This window comes from Macrotis lagotis, chromosome X (assembly GCF_037893015.1).
Source record: "Macrotis lagotis isolate mMagLag1 chromosome X, bilby.v1.9.chrom.fasta, whole genome shotgun sequence".
Taxonomy (NCBI): Eukaryota; Metazoa; Chordata; class Mammalia; order Peramelemorphia; family Peramelidae; genus Macrotis; species Macrotis lagotis.
In genome coordinates this window covers 29,974,528-30,001,324 of record NC_133666.1, presented here as the reverse complement: position 1 = coordinate 30,001,324, position 26,797 = coordinate 29,974,528, and the positions used below count along the sequence as shown (strand labels likewise).

The 26,797-nt window shown below is 40.2% G+C and overlaps 1 protein-coding gene across 3 annotated transcripts in view; it reads right to left on the bottom strand.

Moving 5' to 3' along the window:
• Window positions 1-11,195: 11,195 nt before the first annotated feature.
• The window catches only part of HPRT1 (hypoxanthine phosphoribosyltransferase 1), a 29,864-nt gene continuing 14,262 nt past the window's right edge, over window positions 11,196-26,797 (bottom strand). The window contains exons 2-10 of one of the 3 annotated variants that reach the window (XM_074207957.1): window positions 26,425-26,531; window positions 25,063-25,246; window positions 17,925-19,016; window positions 16,663-16,728; window positions 16,109-16,126; window positions 13,150-13,232; window positions 12,702-12,748; window positions 12,465-12,541; window positions 11,196-12,055 (exon numbers count right to left, since the gene is read on the bottom strand). In XM_074207957.1, the coding sequence (XP_074064058.1) occupies window positions 12,008-12,055; window positions 12,465-12,541; window positions 12,702-12,748; window positions 13,150-13,232; window positions 16,109-16,126; window positions 16,663-16,728; window positions 17,925-19,016; window positions 25,063-25,246; window positions 26,425-26,531 (1,722 nt within the window). In that variant the 3' untranslated portion in view covers window positions 11,196-12,007. The remainder of the gene's footprint in view (window positions 12,056-12,464; window positions 12,542-12,701; window positions 12,749-13,149; window positions 13,233-16,108; window positions 16,127-16,662; window positions 16,729-17,924; window positions 19,017-25,062; window positions 25,247-26,424; window positions 26,532-26,797) is intronic. The other 2 variants (XM_074207958.1, XM_074207959.1) reach the window with 2 other exon arrangements.

Sequence of the window (26,797 nt, the reverse complement as noted above, 5' to 3'; positions counted from 1 at the left end):
TGTAGGCTAGGTGAACATGGCTCCACCCCCCCCCTCCTGCTAGTGATTTCATAGGTTCTTCCACCTGTCATTCACTCATTTCCCTGATCCAAATGCAGAATAAAAATCAAACTTGTTCCTGAATTTGGAACTTCCTTCATCTACAACCTCTTGCCCAGTCTACGGCCAGATCAAAACAACTACTCATTTTTGCCTTGTGCTGCTAAGTATGGCGAATATGGGGACTTCTGTCACTGTAGGCCCTGAGAAACGTGGTTCCTTCACATAGCTGGGGCTCAATTTCCCAGTAAAGTTAGGGAGTCAGGCCTGATCATCTCGGACAGTCCTTTGTAGCTCTAACTGAAATGTTTCTTGTTTTTTTCCATCGTTCAGTTATTTAAGGAGCTTCTTGGAGTGGGAAATCCAATGATAATGGACAGAACTTGGTGCTGAGATGATGCTTGTTCTCAGGACTCCTAACTTATAGACTATTTTTAATTGATAAAGATAAAGGAAATAACAGAGATACCTGTCCCCATTAAGTGTGTGAAACTGAAGAAAACATAATCTAGACTACAGCTTTATACTAAGACATCTACAACTAATTAAGTAATATTCCTACAACAAACTTGAACTTTCCTTCAGGGCATCCAAAGTATGAGAAGAGAATAATTCAAAGTTTAGCTAAGACAGGTCTTAGCTTTCTTGGAGTACCAAGTATTTTTCCAAAAGGCCAGTTGTGTGACAGTAATTTGGGGTTAGCTCCTTGTCCTGCATCCCCTTCATCTATGCCTGTCCTCTCTCTGCCTTTCCTCAGGTGTTGTGCCTGGAATATGTCTTACCTTCTTCAAAGCCTCTGAGGAATTCCTCCAGTCCAAGTCACTATATATTTTTTAGAAAGATTTTATGTATTTTGAGTTTTACAATTTTTTCCCCCAATTCTCCCCCCCCCCAATAAGGCAATCTGTTCGTCTTTACATTGTTTCCATGGTACGCATTGATCTAAGTTCAATGTGATGAGAGAGAAATCAGATCCTTAAGGAAGAAACATAAAGTAGAAGAGATAGCAAGATCAGACAAGAAGATAGCAGGTTTTGTTTTCTAAATTAAAGGTAATAGTCCTTGGTCTTTGTTCAAACTCCACAGTTCTTTCTCTGGATACAGACAGTATTCTCCATGCAAGACAGCTGCAAATTGTCCCTGGTTGTTGCCCTGATGGAATGAGTGGAGTCCAGCAAAACTAATTCCCACATTGACCATGTCTAAGAATGAATTCTCAGTTTTCATGTTAAGTCCATCATCTCCCTGGCAGGAGGTGGATAGGTAGTGTTTCCATTTTCATCCTCTAGAATCAACGGGTTTTTTTTCCCAGTTCTGCTACAAAGACATTTTATTTTTATTTATTTTTGTAAAGATTCTATTTTGAGTTTTACAATTTTTCCCCTAATCTTACTTCCCTCCCACCCCCACCCCCCACAGAAGGCAGTTTGTTAGTCTTCACAATGTTTCCATGGTATACACTGATCTAAGTTGAATGTGATAAGAGAGAAATCATATTTTTTTTGTTTTGTTTTTAGGTTTTTGCAAGGCAAACGGGGTTAAGTGGCTTTGCCCAAGGCCACACAGCTAGATAATTATTAAGTGTCTGAGGCTGCATTTGAACCCAGGTACTCCTGACTCCAGAGCCAGTGCTCTATCCACTGCAGCACCTAGCTGTCCCCAAAAGTAACTCTTAAGACATTGGGGACAGTCATATAAAGCCAACCAAAATAGTCTCTGCCCTCATGGGGAAGGGAACAAATATAAATTGGAAGGTGATCTCATACAGAGGATACTAGATTAAGAAGGTAGGAAGAGGAAGCAGAGATGAAGAGAGAAAGCATCCTAGCTAATAAGGACAGCTACTGGAAAGGCCCAGATTCTGGAGGAAGCCACTGTCAGAAGTAAATGGAAGGGAGTCAGATGCAGTAAGAAAAATGCAGGTATAGAAAGAAGTCCCATTATAAAGGCCTTTAAATGTCAGAGAATTTTATATTGGATCCAGAGTACAATCAGCAGTTTATTAAATGGAGTGCACAAATGAAGTGGTGATGTACCTGCATTTAAGGGAGATCAATACAAAAACTGAATAGAGGATGGAATAAAGTCAAATTTACAAGAGACATATCAACCAGCAGGGAGCAACAACCCAAATATGAGCTGATGAGGGTTAGTAATAAAATTGAGAACATGTGACAAGAGTTCAAGGCTCATCAGAGGAAGAAACCTAGAATGTGACCTGGGTGACTGCAAAGACGGTGTCTCTTTGAACAATAAGAAAAAAATTACGAGAGGTAAAAGTAACACAGTTACCTGCTACTCAGAGCACCCTCATCCTGATAATCAAAACACAAAGAAAATTGAATCAAGCCTAAGGGACAACAGCAGCTAATTACTGGGGGACAATGTGTTTAAAGCAAAAATGTGGCTGGTCCTGGAGGAGTTTTTCATCCTGCCTGAAGAATTATCTGGTTGCTACTAGGACTCCTTCCACAGTCAAGTAAAGCTTATAGATTTCTTCTCAGAAGGTTTTGAAAACATTAAAATAAAATGTAAGGGACAAAAGTTCTGTTAAAAGTTATCAAAGAATTCCAAATTTATGGCCCACATGAGAAGAAACCATCCAGTGAGCTGGCTCTGATGTTTTTAATGTGCATGTTGTTTGTTCTTTTTGCAAGGCAATGGGGTTAAGTGACTTGCACAAGGCCACACTGCTAGGCTGGATTTGAACTCAGTTCATCCTGAATCCAGGGCTAGTGCTCTATCCACTGTGCCACTTAGCTGCCCCTCAAACTTGTGTTTTCACAAATAACTCATCTTTCTGCCAGTCCTACCAGGATGATTCCCATTTTCTCAGAGCCGTCTTCAGGAGGTAATAAATAACCTGCTAGCCTCCTCCCCCTCTGAGCACAAAAGCCAAAGTAACCCTACTAGCAGGTTCAGGTGTGCCCCCAATTCCTAGAGAAATCCTGTTCCTCTTAGCTTATTGGCTGAGGGACTCTTGCTCCTTGTTCTGATCAGTGGGCTTGGAGAAAGAACGGTTATTCCACCTTGTCTTCTATCACTTACCAAGGTTCATCAAAATCATGACATTATCTGAGACCACATGTTTGACTCAAAAAGAACCTAAAATGTCTCTCATTGCTTTAAAAGCCTTCCAAACCAAAAAGAAAGAAAGAAAGAAAGAAAGAAAGAAAGAAAGAAAGAAAGAGAAAAGCCTTGCAAACAAAATTGAGACTTACAGACCCAGGTCATACCTTTTTCCACTTGAAAGTTCAGATTGGCTTTACTTATTAGAGAAATGGAAATTAAAGCATCACTGAGGTACCACCTCACACCTCTCAGACTGACCAATATGATCAGTAGGGACAATGATCATTATTGGAAGGGTTGTGGGAAATTTGGGACACTATTACACTGTTGGTGGAGCTGTGAACTCATCCAACCTTTCTGGAGAGCAGGCTGGAACTAAAGGTCAACAAAAATGAGCATATCCTTTGATCCAGCAATACCACTACTGGGTCTATGCCCTGAAGAGATGATGAAAAAGGGTAAAAACATTACTTGTACAAAAATATTTCTAGCAGCCCTGTTTGTGGTGGCAAAGGATTGGAAATCAAGGAAATGTCCTTCAATTGGGGAATGGCTTAGCAAACTGTGGTATATGTATGTCATGGAACACTATTGTTTTATTAGAAACCAGGAGGGGTGGGAATTCAGGGAAGCCTGGAGGGAATTGCATGAACTGATGCTGAGCAAGATGAGCAGAATCAGAGAAACACTGTATACCCTAACAGCAACATGGGGGTGATGATCAATCTTGATGTACTTGCTCATTCCATCAGTGCAACAACCAGGAACAATTTTGGGCTGTCTGCCATGGAGAATACCATCTGTATCCAGAGAAAGAATTATAGACTTTGAATAAATTAGAAAAAAAAAAACTTGTTATCTTATTATGTAATTTTACTATTTCATACTTTATTTTTCTTCCTTAAGGATATGATTACTCTGTCATCACATTCAAATGAGATCAATGTGTGTATATATGGTATTCTCCATCTGCATCCAGAAAGAATTGTGGAGTTTGAACAAAGACTAAAGTATTAGTTCTAATTTAAAACAAACCTGTTATTTTGTGATGCAATTTTGCTATCTCTTATACTTTATTTTTCTTCTTTAATAATATGATTTCTTGGGGTGGCTAAGTGGCACAGTGGATAAAGCACTGGCCCTGGAGTCAGGAGTACCTGGGTTCTAATCTGGTCTCAGACACTTAATAATTACCTAGCTGTGTGGCCTTGGGCAAGCCACTTAACTCCATTTGCCTTGCAAAAAAAAAAAAAGGAGAATATGATTTCTCTGAGGGGTGGGGGAGGGAAGTAAGATTGGGAGAAAAATTGTAAAACTAAAATAAAATCTTTAAAAAATATATGATTTGCTGTGGCTAGGTGGCACAGTGGATAGAGCACTGGCCCTGGAGTCAGGAGGACCTGAGTTCAAATCCAGCCTCAGATACTTAACAATTACCTAGTCATGTGGCCTTGGGTAAGCCACTTAACCCCATTGCCTTGAAAAATCTAAAAAAAAAAAGTTACTTTTGTATGAGCTGGTTCCATAGAGTCAATCTTTGTTCAAGAGAACGTTTTCGAAATCACTGCATGTGCATACCTGAGGATGGCCTCACTAGAGGACAGAATGTCTATATTCAACTACCTATGTCACCTTGGAAATAATGGCTGAATGCTTATAAATGGAGTCTCTATCTGATTGCTTTTTGTGGGATGGTGAGAGGGAAAAAAATGTTAAACCCCAAATCTTGCAAGAAACATTTTAGTATATTGCATGTAATTGATTTTAAAAAGTCTGAAAGGTTCCATGCCAGAGTTCTTTTAAAGGTTTGACACCAAGGGACAGATAGCTTCATTTTGTGTTTTGGTCTTTCTATGGCCTTGTGTCCCAAGTCGTTGAGGTTAGGGACTGTGCCCCATTGTTTCTGTTCTTTGCCAGCTTGGAGTCCAGAGCTTGGTATACAGCAGATGCTTAATAAATTGAAAAGAGATTCCTTTCTCTCCTGGTTCATCATTGAATGGTGTCCCAGTTTGAGGAGAAAAAGCCGGTGATATGGATGATGGTGTTTCTTCCAAGGACCCAAAACACCTATGTGGTGTTGCTTTATTCTGAGGTCATAGAAGGAGATTCTTTCGGGGGGGGGAAGGGGGTGTTTTTAATTGTTCCCCCACCCTATATGAAATTTTCTGGGAGGGGGCTGTGTGTGTGAAGGCTATGGATCCGGGTTTTAGCCCTGGGTTCCATCATTTTCTGTCTGTGGAACATAAGGAAGCCCTTGTCCTTCTATGTGCCTCAGTCTCCTGCTCTGTAAAACGTAGGGGCTCCCCCAAATCTCTCCAATTGGGGTTTCTGTGGAGCAAAACGCAGGCGCAGTTTTCCATTTTGGACAGCAGATGGCGGGCTTTGACTAGAAATGACCGTGGGTGGGCACTGGACACCAGGGGGCGCTCCGGCTGCGGATCGACGTGGCCGAGCCGGGTTGGACTGCGGCTACGCGGAGCCGAGCAGCCCGGGGCGGCTTTCGGGGCCCGCGGGGCCTGGAAGGGCGGCCGCAGGCTGGCTGCGGAGGCCATGCGGGGCGGCCTCCGCTAGCTGCGGGCGCGGCCTGTGCCGCCCGCCTGAGGCGCGCGGCCCGGAGAACCCCTTCCCTTCCCGGTGCGCGCGCGGCTTCTTCGTAAAATGGCGAAAAAGGCGGCGCGGCCCAGCCCGCCGAAAGCGAGGTGCCTCGCCGTGCCCCGGACAGCAGGTGGCGCTCGTCGACTAGAAATCCGCCCCGGCCGCCTGCCCCAAGCAGCAGATGGCGCGCCTTGCCTTAGAAATATCCGGCCCCGGGGCCTGGAGCAACGCGCTGGCTCCCTGCCAACGTCTGTACGCGCAAGGTTTTGTGGGAACCGTGTCGGCAGCGGTGCAGGAAGACAAGGCCGAGGGGCACAAGCAGGCCCTGCTCGCCCGGCCGGGCCGGCCACCAAGCTGCGCTTCTTTCTCTTCTTTTCTTTAAGCTTTGGCAAGGCCATGCTATGTAATCACCAAGTGTCTGAGGCCGGATTTGAACCCACGGACTCCCGACTCCAGGGCTCTACCCACTGCACCACCTAACCAGCATTTTCCTCTTCAAATCAGAACCCAGAAAGAGCAGCCAGAAGAGACTCGATCGCCTTCATTTACAAATGCAGAAAAGTTGAGGCACAATGAGCAGCCACTAAGCCAGGGCAGCCCCCCCCCCCCCCCCCCCCGTTTAAGGGTCCCTATGCAGGGCTCTTTTTTGCCTTTTGAGATGTGCTGTAGCCCTCAAATTTACCTGAAGCCAACCTGGCTGGCATCTGGTACCACGGGCAACAAATGTCTACAGGAAGAAAGGGCCACCTGGGTGAGCACTGTCAACAGCTGGGCCCCCTCCACGAGACAAACTGGGAGCCCCGGCGCTGAGAGGGTGACGAATCCCAACACATCCTGTAAGCATGAAAGTGCTTTGAAAAAATTTGCAAAGCCAAAGAGAAGGCACATTATTATTATTAAGAATGAGAAAACAAGGAAATTCTTCAAATTTTCCTTGCCCATGAGTCACCACTTCTCTGGCAATCTGTCTAAGTGTGTTTCTGTGCCCTTGGGGCCCTCACTTCTCCAGCAAAAGTGAGTTTGCCTCCTCCGTGTGCCCGGGACTGAAGACTACCCTTTGCAGTTTACCTAGGTCGCTGTTTCTTGTGGCTACTGCACTCACAAATTGCAGTCTCAGTTGTTGCATTTCAATTTAGCCAAATTCTCCCATAATGTATCTTAATTCTTTTTATTCATCTTTTCATCATTTCTTCAGCCAGTCCCTAATCAATAGATTATCCATTAGCTCCTTCCTACTGTTTTTACTACCATAAAAAGCTGCCATGCCTTAAACCCTGCTATATATGGGGCCTTTCTTGGTCTTTCTGGCTCAGTACTGTGTTGCCTGAGTCAAAGGAAGTGAACTTGACTAATACAGATCTATGTTCACCTTGACTATAGACGTATTCCCTATATTAAACTGCTTTCAGGGGAAAAAAATGTAGAAAGCAAAACCTTGCAAAGGAAGTGAACTCAGTTTTCTCACTTTCCAACTATATTTCCAAAGACTCTTACAGAACAGTGGAATCACTTTTTAGAGGCAGCCTGTGTTCCCAACACTGAATGTTTCCAACTTTTATACCTTGGTCAATTTGGCAGGCATGAGATAAATTTCAGTTCCTTTAATTTGCATTTCCCTATTTATTAAACGATCTGGGGCATTTTTCATATGGAGGACAATTTGCATGTTTTAAAAAATCTTTTCAAAAAATAACTTGGTCATCTGTTCTGAATTTTCATTATTTCTCAGATATGTGCTTTAGAGATTTTGATGTAACACTTAACTCCCCCCCAAAAAATATTTCCATATTTCTTCCAAGGTTTCTGTAAAACAGTTTCAATATTATGAAATCAATGTTATTTTGTTTTGTGGCCTCTTTTACTTTATTATTACAAATTTTCCTTAAAAAAGGTTGAAAAAAATACTTCTCCATTATTTTAGATAATTCAATCCCTGGTCTTAAGGAAGCTTGTCAAACTGCAGCTTATTTTGGTCACTGATGTGTCTGTCTGTTTAACCTCTCTACCAAGTAAGTATATTCATTAAAAAAATGTATTCTCAAAGCACCTGACCTTGGTTAATGATCATCCCCTGTTGTAGCAGAACACTATTCTTTTTTGTTCTTGCCTAACCTGTCTGACAGCTCCTTCTACTTCCTTTGCTGATCATCTGGGACACAATCACTAACTACATGGTGTCCTGATAATCTGATAAACCTTCATGGGGTTCAGGGATGTCCAGGTCTTCCACCCCCAATCTTTTCTGGACACTAACTAGCCCCATATCCCAACTATCAAATGGGCTACTCAAACCCTTCCCCCTTTTAAAAATAATATTTTATTTCCCCCCAAGTACATGTAAAAACAATTTTGCCATTTAAAGAGGCTTTAAAATTTTGATTTTCAAATTTTTTCCCTTTCTTACCTATCCCCTCCCTGACACATGAAGACATTTAAGTTTATAACTGTAAGCACCTCCATCTCAGCTTTTAGTTCAGGTCTCTATCACCTCAAGGCTGACCAGTAGTCTCTTAAAAAGACTTCCTGTCTCTCTCAAAACACCCCCTCCCCCTCCCTGTCCCCCTTCCATTCACCATTCTCTCATTTCCTTATTGAGTTTCCTATATTTTTGCACCAAATTTTATGTTCAACTCTTTTGTCCAATTCAGTTCAGTGAAATTCTGATACCCACCTCTTCCTCAATATTTGTAATTTTTTTCTCTTACATGCCAATGATGAGATACAGCAAATCCTATGCCCCTTCTTCCTTTCTAGTGTCTTCCTTCTCCTTTCCTCAAATCCACAACAGAAACAATTCTAAAGTGATACTCTATTAGAAACTTGTTTTCCTAGATTTCTTCGGTCTTGTATTTTTGGTTTCTCCCCCCCACAGCTTTGGTTGTTTTAAGACACTTTAAAAAAAGTTTCTTCTATTAAAATACCTTTTCCCCCCCTTGCAAGATAACTACCCTACAAGGGAAATTTGGAAGCCTATCTTTTTACCTTTTGGAATAGTGTATATTGCAGGACTGCCAAGTTTATATCTAGATCTGAACAGTCCCCCCTAAATGGTCATTCTTCCCCCTCCACAAGAACATTATGTTCCAATTTTGTAATCTATTCCAATTGTTCTGGGCCTAACTCATCCAATTCCACAGTGGTTTATGTATAAAATAATGAAATAAAAACTCAAGTCAACAAAAGCCCAGAGAAATATATTGAAAAGGTCTTGAGAACCACCTTGAGTTGATTCACACATAGAGCCTGGGCCCAACTCTCAACCACACCCTAGGGGGGGATGGGACTAGGAGCTAATACTGCATGTTCTTTTATGTTTGAGAAACCAGAAGTTGATTAGATTGAGCCAACCAAGTCTTAGGCATGATCTCAAAATATTTTAAGGAAAAATTAACCTTGCTTGCAGTGGCTAATTAGTATATTCTTCAGACCATACACCCTAATTCAAGGGCTTCTCACCTTCCCATCTGGACTACTAAAACAGCCTCCTAACTGATCTCCCACCCTTAAGTCTCTCCCCTCTCCAATCTCTCTCTTACATAGCTTACATAATCAAATGCACATTCCAAATCACGCATCACTTATTGTTTGGGATGCTTTCCCCGTAAGAACAAGTATAAAAGCAAGGATGTTCTTTTTGCCCACTATTTAGCAGAGTTCCACAACTGCTAGCAAAGTACTAAGGACAAAACAAAGCTTCAATCATCAGGAAATTGTCCATATTTGCATACCCAAGATAGACCAATAGGAAAACCCCAGAAAATCCCTTAGAAAACTTGGAGTCAGATGCCAAAAAACAAAACAAAACAAAACAAACCCAACCCTCACAAATCATGTATAAGAAATAAGTCAGAAGAAAAATTCTACTCAAAAATGTGTGAAATAGCTTTTGAAGTAAAAGAGACATGCCAGATGCATAAACACACGGCTATATGCTCCTCAGCTTATAGTTCCAAGTAGGTGCTTATGCAAAAATAATCATTCATCTAGAACAAATTCCCTAGAATGTCAAGGGAATTAAAGTATGAACAAAAAAAGTCATAGCTTATTGGACCTCAAATGACATGAAACCCTGGTTTGAAATGACTTTATATTGTTAAAAAAAACCCTCAATGAAAAAGGACATCTAAAAAAGCTGGAGAGAAGTAAGAGAACAGAAGCAATCAACAGTAGCCTACTATCAGATAAACATAAGAACATAAGATTACCAGAGGAATAATTCCATTTACTTTTTACCAAGAAATTGGGAAAGCAATTTGGCAGAAAGTAAGGACTTTAGCTTCTTTGTCATATGCTTGTATGTGGGTGTATATATACATCAGCTTGGAATTTAATGATTCCACAAGCACAAGAACCATAACCCACCTTTGGGTCAGGAAGGTGCATTTTAAGGGGGAGTGGGGCAGGGCAAAGACACTGGCAATATAGGCATTAATCATGCTGGAGAATATCTAACATTTGTAATAGGGTTTGCTTTTTTAGTGTATGGAAAACACACTAGAATAAATAGATTTTTATTAATTTTGAAAATTACGGAGAAAATTAGAGATCACGAAAGATAGAAGATTGACTATGTCTACTAAATGCTTGGATAAAGTCTGATATCCATATATAGAATATTGCAGACGTATAGTGGACAAAGGATAGTTTTTGAAAGGATTACAGGACCTATGATCTATTTGAAAAATCATCAATAAACTAATAAACGCCAATGAAACCTTTGAGGTTTTACCTCACCAGGTACAAATGAGCAAAAGGTGAAAAAAAATGGGAACACTATGGAAGGAGTTTTATGTAACTGGTACACCATACTATTGGAATTGGAAGTTCCTTTGTTCATTCTGGATATCAATTGGGAATTATGCCTGACTTAACTGTTCCTACCCTTTGAGCAGTAATCCTTCTACTAAGCATGTCATCCCCCAAAGTAGTGAGAGAAACCTTGGTCCATTAAATGCTAAAATTCTTGGCAACACTCTTAACAAGTGAATTGTAAGACAAAACGATGTCATGTCAAAGGAATGGAATATTAAGGAACAATGAATAAAGAATCTGGAACACCTAAGATTTGTATGAATTAGAGAGCAAAATAAATGCTAAGAAAGAACTCACAAAAAAATGATATCACAAATTAAATGTAGTGACCCCCTACAGGAAATGAAACTCCAACTGTAATGGTCTAGGAGAAACATGGCAACTACATTGTGCACACCGTCTGATGGCATCACTGTGCCAGATGTTTTTGCTTAACTGTTTTCCTTTTTTTTTTTGCAAGGCAATGAGGTTAGGTGACTTGCCCAAGGCCACACAGCTAGGTAATTATTAACTGTCTGAAGTTAGATTTGAACTCAGGTACTCCTGACTGCAGGGCTGGTGCTCTATCCACTGCACCACCTAGCCACCCCTTAACTGTTTTTCATAAGGAAAAAGATTCAGTCCAGAGGAAGGGACTGAAATAAACGACTGACATAAAAAAAAACAGCAAAAGTCAATTTTTTTTAAAGAGACAGCCTTTATTTTAAGCATTTTGCATTATAGATTTCCAAAGTAAAATGTCCAGAATGTCAATTATCATTAAAAGAAAAACTACTTTTGACTGGCGAGCACAGAAAGGAAATAATCTGTAAGAGTGGGACAGACAGCTCAGCAAACTTTTTTTTTTTGGCTTTTTCGTTCTATTGCCCATCTCAATAAAAGTGATTCTTTGCTTCCATTTTGATTTCTGTTAGCAACAATCAAAAATTGTAAAATGATAATGTAATTTAAGGAGATAGATAGGGTTATAAAAGAATCAAACCTATTGGATTCTGTAACAGAACTGGAACAGATAATTGAAATTGACTGCTCCCTCTTTGACACCAAAAAGGTGTTAACTAACAATATTCAATCACTTCTCTGCATTTTCAGTAACATATAAAATTAAATTACCAATTTAAAAAAATCAATATATCCTCTTTAAACATCTCTTACATTCACAATACTTCAACTATTTCAATTCAGTGTCGGTGTGGTTTAAGTAATTTCCCATTCATAAGTCAAACAGCTATTCAAGCAATACAACCCACCCAGGGGTAGTGATAGTCTCTTTAGGTTTTGTAGTGCAAATGAAACAGCAATCAGAACTGCAGCAACTGTTTGACATTCCGAAAATATAAAACAGACAAGATACAGTACATGCAAAAAGCTCTAATAAGCAGATGGTCACAGGGCTGAAACATTGGACAAATTTAGCTGGTGGTCCAGAGGTGAAGTTGATGGGTTTCCCCCAAGTGTTTCAAAGCTTCTCTGCACACCAAGTTGCATCTCATGCTTTGTACTTGTCTTTGCCAGTCTCACTAATGACACAGACATGCTAGGGAAAGAAAAGCCAGAAGGAGACGTTAGGAAATGGAATGATTGATCTGGGGGGCAAAAATCTAAGAGGCAGCCTGGTCTAAGAAGCAAGATAAGATTGGTGTTTTTATGCTCAACTTGGCTTTTGTCTTCATCTCCTCCAAGTCTCTACACAAAAGTATGACTCTTGACATTAGAGGGTGGGATTCTGACATTTCCAGGGGGAATGAATGAAACCTCTCTTTTAAGACAAACAACAAGAGAAAGTTGTTCAAAAGCTCCAATCAGCAGGAGTGTGTCCTCATTCCCAGGCCTGGTCAGATGCCAGCTGAATGGGACTTACCAGGCTCTTTAAATTACAAAGTACAGAGAAGCAAAAAATTCTCCTTCCTAAATGTTATGAAAAAACAAATGAGAGTGGTACTTACGTTCAAGTCCCTGAAGTATTCGTTGTAGTCAAGGGCATATCCAACGACAAATTTGTCTGGAATTTCAAATCCAACAACTAAAAAGAATCAAAATTTATCACTAAGATAGAGAAGACATAATGTGAGGAAAACCAAATGCTTGCCAATGCATCTTCTCCACACAGTTTCGAATATTTTCCTGCCATTTTATAGATTAAAGAAATTTCAGAATGAAATTCATGAAAGCAATGTACTTACAATCAGGCCTGTATCCTACACTTCGAGGGGTCCTTTTCACCAGCAAACTATTGAAAAATAAAAATAGATACATAGATGAAAGACAGAGATGCTAAAGGGTATTGGGATTGGAAACAAGTTTTATTCTCCCCTTATACTGAACCATGGCAACCTGTTATGCGGGTCTGAATGCAATCTTTCAAACTGAAGTCAGCTAATACACAGCAGTAATTGAACCAAAACTGAAATAAGGATTTTTTTTAGGTTTTTGCAAGGTAATGGGGTTAAGTGGCTTGCCCAAGACCACACAGCTAGGTAATTATTAAGTGTCTGAGGCCAGATTTGAACTCAGGTACTCCTGACTCCAGGGCTGGTACTCTATCCACTGAGCCACCTAGCCGCCCCAAAATAAGGATTATTTTAAAACACATTTCAAATCAAAAACCAACTTATTATCAGGATGACTTACCTGGCAACTTTCACCATCTTTGGATTATACTGCTTGACCAGGGACAGCAAGGTCTGCATTGTTTTACCCGTATCAATGATGTCCTGATCATAAAAAAAAGAACATGTCGAAATGGCAAACTAGCTCACCTTTAGCCCTTGCTGGTAGTGGACAAGAAATAACAGTGGAAGAGGACCAGATTGTGACAAGTCTATGACTAACACAAACGATAACACCAGGCAGTTGTTTTTATGCTGTCTCCATTTGCACTTTTGGGACAGTGGGTCCCCTGGCTCCCGAATGGGGTTTAGGGAAAATCTGGAACTCAGTGCTACTTCACATTTTAGAATGTAGATACACATGCCTGCATTTCCTTATTGAATAATATCAAAAGTGCCTCCAAAAATCCAAACCTAGTCTTTTTTCTACTCTATCTCATTATTTTAACTTGTTTCCATGGTGATGGGAAAGCATCTTTAGGAGAAAGGGGAATACGATCATTTTATGGGACAGCATCAGCTAAACTATAAGACACCACACATTTAAGAAATTTTTTGCTGTTACTGATTATAGGATCAATATTTTCAAGTAGAAAAATCTTTGAGGTTAGCTTAGTCCAAAATTCCTCAATTAGAAATTAGGAAAGAGAAGCCCAGCCCATCCCTGTCTGCCACAAAGGCCATCCCTCCTAGAATCAGAGACTCATCTTCCTGAGCTCATATCTGGCCTTAGATACTTAATAGCTGTGTGACCCTGGGCAGGTCACTTAACCCTGTTTCTCTTTTAAATGAGCTGGAGAAGGAAATGACAAACCAGTCCAGGATGTATACAGCTACCCTGTGCCCCACCACCCTCCCAAGTCTGGCAACTATTTTGGCAGGCATGGTAGCCTCTGCCTCTTCAGTAATCATATCTACTGAAAATCCAAAAAGGAAAATTCTCAACAATGAAAGTCTTTGACACTGTTAAATGGTCCCAAATCAGGAAAAGATATGATTTTCAGTGGATATGACACTCAAGAAGATAGATTACTATCTACCTGGCAGCTGTTCCCCTATGGTCCATGTGGCTTTTCAAACTGAATCTTTAATGAAAAGTGTTTAATAAATGCTTTTTCTTTCTTTTATTCAGTTATCATTTAAGATCACACAGGGAGGAAGGGCTAAGAGCCAGAATTTGAATTGTAGTTTCCTTAGGTTACAAAACCAATGAGACCTGGGTTCAAATCCCAGCTCTATCACTACCTGTCTGGCCTTGTTCTAGTCATGCGGCTTCTTGGGGATTCAATTTCCTAAGATCGGTAGGTATACAACATTTCTGAAACATGGACTTAACAGTTCAATGCTGAAATACACTACCATAAAATCATCAACATCCTTTCCTTTTTTCTAACAATCAGAAAAAAGATTTTCATCTTGGTGGAAACAAAACAATATGCTACTGTGAAACGGGGTGGTGCCCCTTAACACCTGTGTTGCCTGGATCTAGTCACTAGGCCTCTATGGCTTTTTTAAAAAAAGAAGGTTGGGATGGATGGCCTCCAAGGTCCCTTCCAGTTTGATTATACGTCTGTCACTTGAATATATTTTTTTTAAAGAAAAGCTTAGAAATAAGTTAATTTGCAGCTGTTGGCTAAGGCTGATGTGTAACCATTTTATAAAAATGCAGGGAACACTTTAAATCACATTGGATTAATTTTCATGTTAAAAAACTCCATGGGGCTATATTTCATATTTAGAACACACATAAGTTCCATTTAAAAACAAACAGGGCTAAGTGTCTGAGTCCCATGTACAACTTTATAAAATTCTTCCTTTGTACTAGTATCTCCGGGTATGAAATGAACCAAGTACACAGCAGTGAACAGATTTTCTTCAAAGAGCTGTCACTAGTAGTAAGTTGGGGAAGTAGGACTACTTAATTCAATTAAAAAAAAGGTCTGGGCTGTACAAAGTACAGATTCCCAACAGTTTCTGTGTGACATTTTGTACTCTTGCCTCCAGTTTGCAAATGTTTGTCTTCTCTGGATGGTTCTTATCTGCCTTACCAGCCACAAGTCATGGAGACACACTCAAAAGTGATCTGGGAGCCAGGAGGTTAGGCTAGGCCCACTCAGCTAGAGGTATTTTGGGTGAACCAATTAGCCACTAAGAAAGTTTGCTTCCTCCTCTGGAAAGATAGGTTAAAGATTCTTAGTGCATTTACCTCCCCAGGCTGTTATGGGTACAGAGTTTTGTAAACATGAATTTTCCATAATATGAGTAACAGCTGTAACTATAGCTTGAGGCAGTTGAACTAGAGAAGAAAAAGCCAGCTTTGAAGTCTGGAAAGGCCTGGTTTCAAATCCAGCCTTGGAGACATACTGGGCCTGCCTTTGGGAGAACCACAAGGCTCCCTTCCCTTCCTAGTCAATGAAATCATAGGCCCATTCTCATTCTCTCTCTCTCTCTCTCTCTCTCTCTCTCTCTCTCTCTCTCTCTCTCTGATTATGGTCACTGGTATAAAGTATAGATAAGATCATGTAGGGGAAGACAACTCACCAGGATTAAGTTCTTGAGCATTTATGTTTTTAAAATTCTCATGACTTCATACTTACACCACTTCAATGAGCTCGCTGACTAGATGCTCAGATGGCCAAGAATCCATGCTTTTCCTATTTTTACCTCCAAAGGTAGTTTAAATCATATCTCCAGAATCCTCTTTTGCTTCTTTATTTGTTTACATCCTGAGAAATCTCTGCTGTGAGGTCTTCCTCTCCTAATAGGTGACTCTGTGGGGATAAGCTACTTTCTCCCTCCTACCTCTCTTCAGTTCCCCTTTATGCCTGGCCTTCCCCCATTAGTCTATAAACTCCTTGAGGGGAAGGACTAGCTTGCTTTTATCTGTATCCCCAGAGCTTAGCACAATGCCTAAAAAATGGTGTAACTATCTATTTAAATCAAACCACAAGAAAACATTCCAAGAGAAACATAATACTCACTTCAACAATCAGGACATTCTAGAAAAAAAGCAAAGAACAAAGTGAAATCATTCTCCAGTGCAAGTCAGAAAATTAATGTTTTCAGTTCCCTATCCCACCAGGGCAATGCTTCCCAAACCTTGAATTGGAGGGCGGTGTGGTGAGGAGGCGGTACAGTGACTATGCAAAGGAGCTTTAACTCTATATGCAAATAAACAAAAATGCCTTCAGGTAGACAGACTGTCTCACCCATTTATGTATTCATTGCCCCATGTGTATAGATATTCATTTCAAAGCGCTACTGGATTCCCAGGAACTTATTTTCTCAAATATTTATTCTCCCTATCATTGGAGACTAACAGTTCACTACTACTGAAAACATGTTTATGAGTCCTGTAGATATTATCTCCCAAATTCTGAGTGGTCTTAAGCTTTACTAAGTTTACATGTACCTTTCACAGAAGGTTAAAGAACTTGTAAGTTTTCTAACAGTCAATAAGATTCCACCACCTCTGAATCAAGTCACAGTAGCACCAATTTTAACACATCCTTTCCTTATACTTCACTACACAAACCTTTCCAGTTAAAGTTGAGAGATCATCTCCACCAATCACCTTTATGTCCCCTGTTGACTGGTCATTCTAATGAAAAAGAAAAAAAGGATTTTAACACTCCAATTATCAAACAAGAGCCAACAAGATTTCAGAAGTTAGCTATCCATGCCATTGAGACATTGCAACACGTATGTGTGTGCGTGTGTGTGAGTGTGTGTGGTTAGAAGAATGAAGTGGGACAGAATCTTAGAAAATGTAACTGGGGAGTCACAGAAAATATTCCTTACTTCCCAGGGAGTTGGCATGAAGGCAAGAACGATAACATAGGTGGGGGGAAATGCTACAGAGGAATCCTCTGGCCTAGAGCAGCTTGCCCTAACCATCCAGCCTGTCGCTGAGACACTAGACATCATCAACTCTTTCGTGCTAACCAAAAGGATTTCAACTCAGTATTTGGGGGCTATTTTTTTCTATGACTGCATCTCCAGTTTTTCAAAGATATAAACAGGATATTGAAATGTACATAGAAATAAAATAAACAAAATTCCCTTTGTAAACAGCTGTTTTTTTGCAGCCAGGACTAACTAAAAAGGCAAAATGTATACCTAAGTTGTTTTTTTCACATCTCATTAGAGTGGTGGTGTGGCTTAGAGTGGAGAGAGGGTTAGCCATGGAAGAAAAATGAAAAACCCCAGTCCTAATACTAGCTGATCATAAGCAAATCTCTTAACTTCTCAGAGTGTTGGGCAACCCTGGAAGTCTAGACAGTTACAGCTGAGTTGCTGCTGGGCCACATCAATGGAGGAAGCCCCACATTAATGGAAATCACAGGCTAGGTGGACCCCCCCCCCATTATTAAAATACTGAATTTACTCCTTTTCTATTTTGTCTCTGCCATATCCCGTCTGATTGCCATCACTACTCTTTCCTATAATATCATTCCAAATACACGTACCCAATAAATGCATCCAAGGGAAGAACTGCATTGTTAAAAACTAATGGACAACACATTCTTGGCAAAGTATTCTGGATGACATCTATCAGACTCAGCAGGGAAAAGTTCTCACTCTGCATTATAAAAAGGACAGCCAAATAGCAACTATTACAGAAATATGATGATGGAAAATTTTAACCAATTTGAAATTATTTTCTTAAAAATATTTCAACAGGCTGAGATAGTGAATAGCCTCTGGATTGAACATCCTGAAGCATTTCTTTAGAGTTGTGGAATCTGCCTTCAACTTTGGGGAAAGGATGGATAGACTACCCTTTTCTATGCTTGCCTGAATGTTTTCTTTAACATCCTCAGGAGAGCTAGGTTCTTGGGGACTTGAGGGAGGCTTTTCCTCACTTTCAAAGGAGTCCTGGCTTTTTGATTTGGGTGTAACCGGCTCAGAATCTGTTGTCTCATCGTCCATGTTGGGTGTGTGTCCATTCTGTGTTGGACTATCAGGATCAGATTTATTCTCTAGAGGATTATTATGTTCAATTTCCTCATCATCATCCTCCTCTTCCTCCTCCTCTTCCTCTTCTTCCTCCTCCTCCTCCTCTTCCTCCTCTTCTTCCTCCTCCTCTTCCTCCTCTTCCTCCTCCTCCTCTTCCTCTTCTTCCTCCTCCTCCTCTTCTTCCTCCTCCTCCTCTTCTTCCTCCTCCTCCTCTTCCTCCTCCTCCTCTTCAATTTCCTCTACCTCCTCCTCATCGTCCACTTCCACCTCATCCTCATCCTCATCCACCTCTTCTATCTCCTCCTCCTCCTCTGCCTCATCATCATCTTCTTCTTCCTCCTCCTCCTCTTCTTCTTCCTCTTCTTCTTCCTCCTCCTCATCTTCCTCAGACAGTTTTACCTTTTTTGGTGGAATCTTGTCATCAATTTCAGAAGCAGCTCGCTTGGCAGGCAGATTTACCAGTTTTACATTATTTTCTTCCACGTCTTCCTCTAGTGCGACCAGATGTTGGCCACTAATGTACACGGGTCCAGAACCACATTTCAGACGCAAAACCACTGGTGGGGTAATCTCAAAGCCTCCCAGTGAAACCGTGGGCTGCACAGACAATTTCAGTGATGCCAGCGTGACTGTAGTTGGGCTACCTTCGAAATTCAGGGCTTCAGCTTCAACCACGTGCAACTCATCCTTGGCATTAGCTCCTAAGCTCACTGTTCTCAACGAGAGCTGGTGCTCGGTTTGCTCATTCACCACCTTGAAGTGGAAATCTTTGTCTGCCTTGAGCTCACAACCAAAGAGGAAGCTCTGCGCCCGGATGTGGTTCACATCCATATCCGTGTTCTCGTTGCTGGGGCAGTTGTAGGAAAGGCAGCGGGCAATCGGGGCAGGATGGGCCACGGGTGGCTGCTGGGCTCTGTTTTCCGTGGAGTTCTGCTCAGGACAGAATCACACAGAAGAAAAAAAAGCAGGAAAGTATATTCTTTCAGGCCATTAGGACAGTACTTTCCAACTACTTTTCAGTCTACCTGTTAATTTGCTGGGACACATTCATTTCCCCTGCATCCAGCCAGTCAAGAGATCCAAACATCTCCTCCTTCACCTTTTATACCCCTTCACCACATTCTATGCACTCCATCCATCCATCCATACATGTCTAAAGAGCACACACCTCAAGGATCCGGTGGTTCTGGCAATGCAGGTACCTCTTTCCACTGACACAGACCGTGACCCTTCAATGGGGCCTTAGACCCTCCTTCAGAGGGTCCTCAGGAGTTGCTGTGACCAAAAAATTCATCACCATGTGGTCAGCCTGGTAGTAGAAGCCTTTCCACACTTAGTTAGCCTGGTTTTCGAAAAGAACCACCCAGGTTCTGTACCTGAAGCCTTTCCATTTAGACCTTGAAGAACTCTGGCTTATCTTCCAAGGACCTAAGCTCAAGTTCATGCTAGAATGAGGCATCACTTGCCTGGAGTGTGTGTGTGGACCTATACTTTACCATACACACACATATACATGTGCCACACAGATAGACAGGTGCACAACACAAGGATGCCACACATAATACACATATAGCTGAACATATGTATAAAACACATATATGTATGTGCATATGTGTGTGTGCATGCAAACAGACATACACACATTCTAACCATGCTCCCTTCCCTCCATTCAAATCACTTAGGAGAGGGACGTGAGAAGTTAAATCCAAGCATTTTAGAACTATTATATGGGATTACAATCAATTTGTATGTGCCAGTCACTGTGCTGGCAATGTAGTACCTCATAGTACCCTCGTGGCCTGGAGGAGATAACGTGTTTATTAACTGCTACTTTGGGGAAGTCTTCAGATAAGGTTAATCTGTGTTCTTTTCTTTTGGGGAAATGCCAGAATCCTTGGTTGGGGCCAGGGCTTAATGGTGAAGGCAACAAATTAAACATGTTCACCACAACCACACTTTCTTTCCTGAAGTCTTCATTGAATCCTGAGAAAACTGAGTTCCATGAACCACAAACTGAATGAATAGATCTTCCTAAAAGGCTGCCTACCTACCCAAGTAATTGGGAAAGGGCCACACCCCATATCTGAAGCTCCGGGCTTTGAGTTTGTTTTGATCAAGTTTCCTTGATTACCCTCACAGGTAGGAACTATGCCCATTCCTAATTATTTAAATTGAGAGCCTTGTCTTGCTCCACCCTTTGGTGCTGTCATAAATTATATTTGCTTTTTATGCATTTATAGAAGATAAGCTTTAAGCAAGCTAATGCCAAGATGTAGAGCCATATTTAACCGTAGAGTTACTAACTACATACACATGCGCACAAAGGTCAAGCTGAAAGCTACAACAAAAAGGACTAGAAGAAAACACATAGTGAACTACAATTCTCTTTTCCTACTCTGGTCAGATCACAATCTGGGGTATTGTGTTTAGGTCTGGGTGCCAAGCTGGAGCAACACCAGAATCGGGTGACCAGGAGGTTGAGGGAGTTGAAGTTCATGTGATACAAAGATCAGTTGAAAGACCTAGAGATGTTTAGCCTGGGAAGAGAAGACTTGGGGGACAGGTAGGAGGAGGGTAGATGATTTGAAGTGTTTAAAAGGCTATTACAGGGAAGAGGGATTGGATTTAGTAGGCCCCAGAAGGCAGAACTAGGAGGCAAAAAGTTTCAGAGAGGCAGATTTGGCTTCAATGTAAGAAATAATTTCCTAGCAATCAGAGCAGTTCCAAAACGGAATGGGTTGTCTTGTGTGGTAGTGAGGTTCCCATCACCAGAGTTCTTCAAGTGGAAGCTGATGACCACTTATTCAGACATGAATTGGAATCCTTTCCAACTGAGATTCTTGCGGTTTTTCTATTAATTAGCCACCAAATGGCAACTTTTCTATCGATGTCTGTGTGTATGAAATAATCTTCGAAACATCCACAGCTGCAGAGTTCTCTTCCAATGCTTCGTTGTAGCACAGAGGTAGTAGTAGTTCAAGCTCTGGCAGGCTCTCCTATGCTGTAAGGGCTTTGAATAGGTCTTGGCAACAGACCAAGTCTGCTTTCCAAGGATCAGCCTAGCTAATTATGAGGAAGCTCATCACCAGTAAGTTAGCAACTTGGTAACTAATTCTTTGGCCATAGCAACCCAGAACAAAGAAAAATACAAAATGGCCAGTGTTTCTCCTTCTGCCACCAGACTGATGAGCATTAAGTGGAGAAGGGGGCAGAAGGTGATATATATGAAACTAAAGATTAAGGTGAAACAGAGGGTCGGGTTCAAATGCAATCCTTTATTTCCCCTGTACTTCTTTGTCTATGGAAATACTGACATTTGTTGATGCCTGTCAAGTTTATAACAACAACAAAAAAGATTATATCAGCCTTTGGTACTCTAAATATGAGATCTTTGTCCAGGGAATGAGGGGATATATTACTAGAGGAATGAAATTCTGTAAATCTCAACATTCTTGCTATAAATGAATCCAGAAGAGAAGAGGAAGCAGCAGTATGTTACCAGTCAAGAATTGTGGAGAAGTGGTATAAAGGATGTCACCAGAGAGATGCAGAACTGGAAAGGAAGGTGGGTCAGTCATGTAGTGAGAGCAAGGGACAACAGATGGACAAGCCGTATGCTCCAATGGTATCCGTGCGTTGTCAAGAGATCTAGAGGAAGGCTCCCATCCTAGCACGTTGGGTGGACTCCCTGTGGAGGATCTACAGGAGGATATGGACAAGAGGCGTACAGGGTAAGAAGGCGTGACTGGCGTTGCAGACCTGTATTGCTGGAAGGAGATCACAGATCTATCCAAATGCCTATAAAGTCATTTTAATCTTGAAGCGGGAAGCGGCTGCTTATTTGTGACCCATAGCAAGTGAGTGTCACTGAAGACTGACGGTTGTAACTTGGCTGTAATGAATGAGGAATTCTGCTGGAAGAGGCGAAAATGAATAGCAGAAGTCTACTAATATGGAATGAAGAAAGAAATAGGGCATGAGCCCCAAGGGAGGTGTGAACATTTGTCAACAGATCATAATTCTTAAGTTTCCCATGTGGTGTGAGACTTCAAACTCTTTACGGATTTTTTTTTAATGGGAAAGAAGAAATTGGGGCAGAAGGGAGGGACAGAGAGCAGAAAATAGCAATATCAGAAAGGAACACATTTTATTTTTAAAGGAGAGGAATTTTGAAAACACTTTCTTTAACATCATTCATGGTCAAACTGATCCTGTTTTAGGCACAGCATTTTAATTTTCCCTTTGGTTATTGACTATGATACAAAAATGGCAACTGTCTGCCAACCTTACCTGTCATGACCTAAGAACAGAGAGCTGGGGCAAGCTCTTATACTGTTCAAACTCTACTGCCCTTACAAAATACTTTAATAGAAAATTTATTATAGCATGAAAAATTAAATCAAAGTGAAAGATTAATTACATTTGCAGAATGCATCAGTAGTGTTCTTTATTTCTTTGCCTGGCCAGAAAATTCAATAGCTTATAGAAAGTTTCATGATTAGTATGGATTAGCTAGCTTATAATTCACTGTTTTAAAATAACTTTCAAACAAGTGGTCAGAGATCAGCATGTGAATTCATTTTCTCCTCCCATTAATGTAAGCTGATCCCATAAACAATTTTAATCTCCATTTCATGGCTTTATGAAATTAAGCTTCCAATTTTTAAAACTTTCCACTGGTTTTCCATGTATATACTTGAAATACAATCTCATGATTCACTGCCCTCCTCCCAAATTTTTTCAAATTATTTCTTGAAACAAATGCTTTTCAACAGCAAAGAGATTTTTTTAAAATGCAAGTTAAAAGATTCACATGAATAGCCACAAGACAGAAATTAGTTAGTTAGCATTTTTAAAAAGAATTATTTTGCCTCTAATAAAGTCCTATGCCATAATGTGAATGTGGTAGGCATCCTAGATTTTCTAAGGCTATATATCTATTATCTATATATCTCTATATCACTATGTAGATATAGATATATATATATATATATATATATATGTCAGTGGAGCACATGCTCCAACAGGTCCTACACCAAGCTGGAAAGGCTTCGAATACAGGCCCTGTGATGTCTGTTGTTTGAAGAACATCCCAGTTTGGAGAGGGCAAAGGGGGAATGAATGACATTTTTAGCTATAGCAACTCTCTGCCAACCAAATTACAGAGGCGTTGAGATCTATATCGATGGAGAGGATATCCATTTTAATGAAATTACAGATTACTTAAAATTTTCACAAATTTTGGCTGCAAGGGCACATTTCTAAGAATTTGATTTTTGCATTGCTCCTAAATTCTAAGAGAATTTTAAGTATGGGTTTTGCTCCAATTTGTTAAATAAAATTCTACAGGAAAATCAGAGTAGAAAAATCTGTTTCTCGGTTTTTTTTTTTGTTTCTCATTTTAAATAATAAAAACTAGACATTTTTAAAACTGCAAGTTTTTCAATAAATTCACCTTAATAATCCTTTAGGATGTCAAAACAACCTAAGTAACTTTAATATGAATAAAAATCTTAAAACCAGAACTAAATCTTTAAAATATGCCCATGCTTTTCCTTGAAGTGCAGCTTTTAAGAGCATTAGAGAAGCAATATTCAATTCTTAACATTTCCTAGCGCAAAACAAATGGATTTCATTCACAACAATTATTTCGGACATCTACTATGCTCTGTTAAAGGAAAAGTTCTCTGTCCAATTTCCTAGGCATATGAGTTTTGGCCATTAAAAAAAAACAAACAAACAATGCTAATGATCTCAGGTGGCTACAGGAAGGGGAATGGACCAGCCCATAATGCAGACATATTGCAACAAGTTTTAACTTGTAACAGCTGCAACCGTAAGGTCAGTTGGCCTTGCCATCAACAGCTGTGGCCAATGAATGGGGGTGAGTGTTATTTTGCTTGCTCACACACACACACACACACACAAAAATGAATGACCCGTATTTAGTACAAAGATTCTCAAATTTTGTGTGCAGTTAAACAAATGTGCAAGCGAGACATCTGGCATGTTACAAGAAGCTTTAGGGATGGAGTAACGTCTGGCCAGAGCTTGAGCTGGCACAAATTTTAAGATGGTGGTGGGGAAGACCAGATCCACACTAAATGGTTTGGTCTATTGTCAACAGATAAGTACCAAAGGATGCCTTCCTTCACTGTGTCAATGAAGGCCAACTCCCACACCCCAGTTTAAATTGAAAGAGAAAGCAAACCCACACGTGAGGAGTTTCTGTGAAGACTGTGCCACCCATTTTGAGGAAAGAACAGAAATAGTGAATATGACATTTGCTCTGATCTTTTGAGTGAAGTGAGATAAAAACAACAGGTTTTTTAAAGAAAGAAAGTAATCAGGATGAAAATAAAGAGTGTTTCCAGTATGATTTGGAAAAAAGGTGCTCAATTTTACAATGGAAAATTACAAGAATCCCAAGACCCCCCACAAGCATATACATCTATCCAATCGCCAATGGACATAGAGTTCTCATTGGTCAAAGAGAATTTATCCCATGACAAATAGTCAGTTACTTCTGTAGTAATTCAGAAGGAAAAAAGAAAACCAAAGTCTGATTGGATTGGGAAACAGGCCTTAACCAAAAATTATATTATGTGACCTACCTTATTCAGGCTTGGCTCCAAATGGCCTTTGGCTTTTACTCAAAATCAAACCTATCCTCTGAGGACAAAAACTTACTTTGTAGCAGACAATACTACAAAAGTACTAAAGGCATTTTTTTTGGAAAGGAACTGCTAAAACCATAACTGATTTAAATTCATGTAACCACAGATTTACTTTTGTCTTGAAAGCAAACTAAATAAAATTGAAAACCATAGAATTTAGTACTTGAGAGAACCAATGGCTCAGGCTTCACAGAAAATGGACAGAAAACCTCCAGCTGCCATGTAAAAACAAATCCCCAACAATCCTTTCACAGTGTATCTATCTTTCAATCACCTTGAATAAGCTTGAATATACTTACACAGTAGCTCTTCAATCTGATAAAATCTACCGTCATAGGAATTGATTTATCACTATTCCTGTTCAGGGCCTTGATATAATCCAGCAAATCAGCAAAGAATTTATAGCCACCCTTGAGGACACAGAGGGCAACAATATGGTGGCCTCCCATCTCCTTCATCACATCTCGGGCCAAACGTTCAGTCCTAATTGGGTAAAAAAGAATCCAAGAATTTAAGAGAATGTGTTTAATAGTGAATACTCTTCCTAAAACTCCCTGAGCCTAAGACTTGAATTGTATTATAATCTACCCCCCACCCCTCACTGCCCCGTGAAAAGAATTCTTATTTTACCAGGGGAAAAAAAAACAATTCACTAGAAAGCCAAGTTTACAATTACAGTATACAGTATTCCAGTGATCAATTTCTTCTGTGAAAGTTGCACAGAAGACATGACACTATTTGTTTTTAGAAAAATTTCTGCATGCTCCAGATACACAGCCTGCTTTGAACTTGTACTTCAATCCCATCCCATCCCATTTCTCAGTGATTCTGGAACTTTCACAGAAGTGTCCATGTTTCCCAGCATCTTACTTGGGGCTCTACTTCTCAAGTTCTGCAATACTCATCACTAAGGATCTCCACTATCCAATGATGTTTTTGATTTTAAAATTGTTTACTTGACATTTTTGGTTTTCGTGGTCATTTTCCCCCAACAATTATGCAAAGGAAATCTCTACAGTATCTGTAGTATATCCTATCCCATATATAATCCCATCAGACAGTATATATGGACACTCTGTACCTACAGTCTACCACCTAAAATCTGAGGAGAGGGGTGTGCATTTACTTCATCATCAGCCTTTTGGATTTCAAAAGAATGTTTTGTTTTTAAGTGAAGAGGATTTTAAAGCATGAAAAACTATAAGCAAGGTAGCATAACATAGTGGCAAGGGAACTGGATCAGGAGTCAGAGGAGCAGGGTTCAAATCTCAGCTCCAAAACAATCATGGAGTTAAAGCTGGAATGGAGGACCTTGGAAGCCAGTTTGTCCAATCCTCCTATCTTACAGATGTCTAGAGAGATTAAACATCTTGTCCATTATTATTACAGAGCTAACAGGTTTCACTTGAATCCAGATCTTCAATAAGTTCCACATTCTATTTTCATCATGCCAGTTTCCTGATGAGAGATTAGACTTGATGATTAGCTTTAAAATCTAAAGTCCTATGTATAGCCAACATGTCTATAGCTGCAAAAAAAGGTTTTAAACTTTTTATACATTAGTAATCAACATTTTAAAAAAATCATATTAGTTTTGCTATTAAAAAATAAATGAAAATTTTAAAGTTTTGACATTCCAATCAATTTAAAGTCTCACTGACCTGTCCATGATAAGTCCATGAGGAATGAATACTTTTTCCAAATCTTGAGCATAATGCTTAGGGATGCAAAACAAGTCCAGGTCATAGCCTGGTTCATCATCTTCAATCTGAAAAACAAAGTTTCACAAAAATAAGATGGTTTGGTTAGAAATAGCATAGGTTGTTGACCCTAATTTGGGAACATCATGCCTTGGAGTCAGGAGTACCTGAGTTCAAATCCAGCCTCAGTCACTTAATAATTACCTAGCCGTGTGGCCTTGTGCAAGCCACTTAACCCCACTGCCTTGCAAAAACTAAAAAAACAAAACAAAACAAAACAAACCAACGACAGATACATGTCAAGTCTCAAAAGTAAAGGAACTGCTGTCTACCA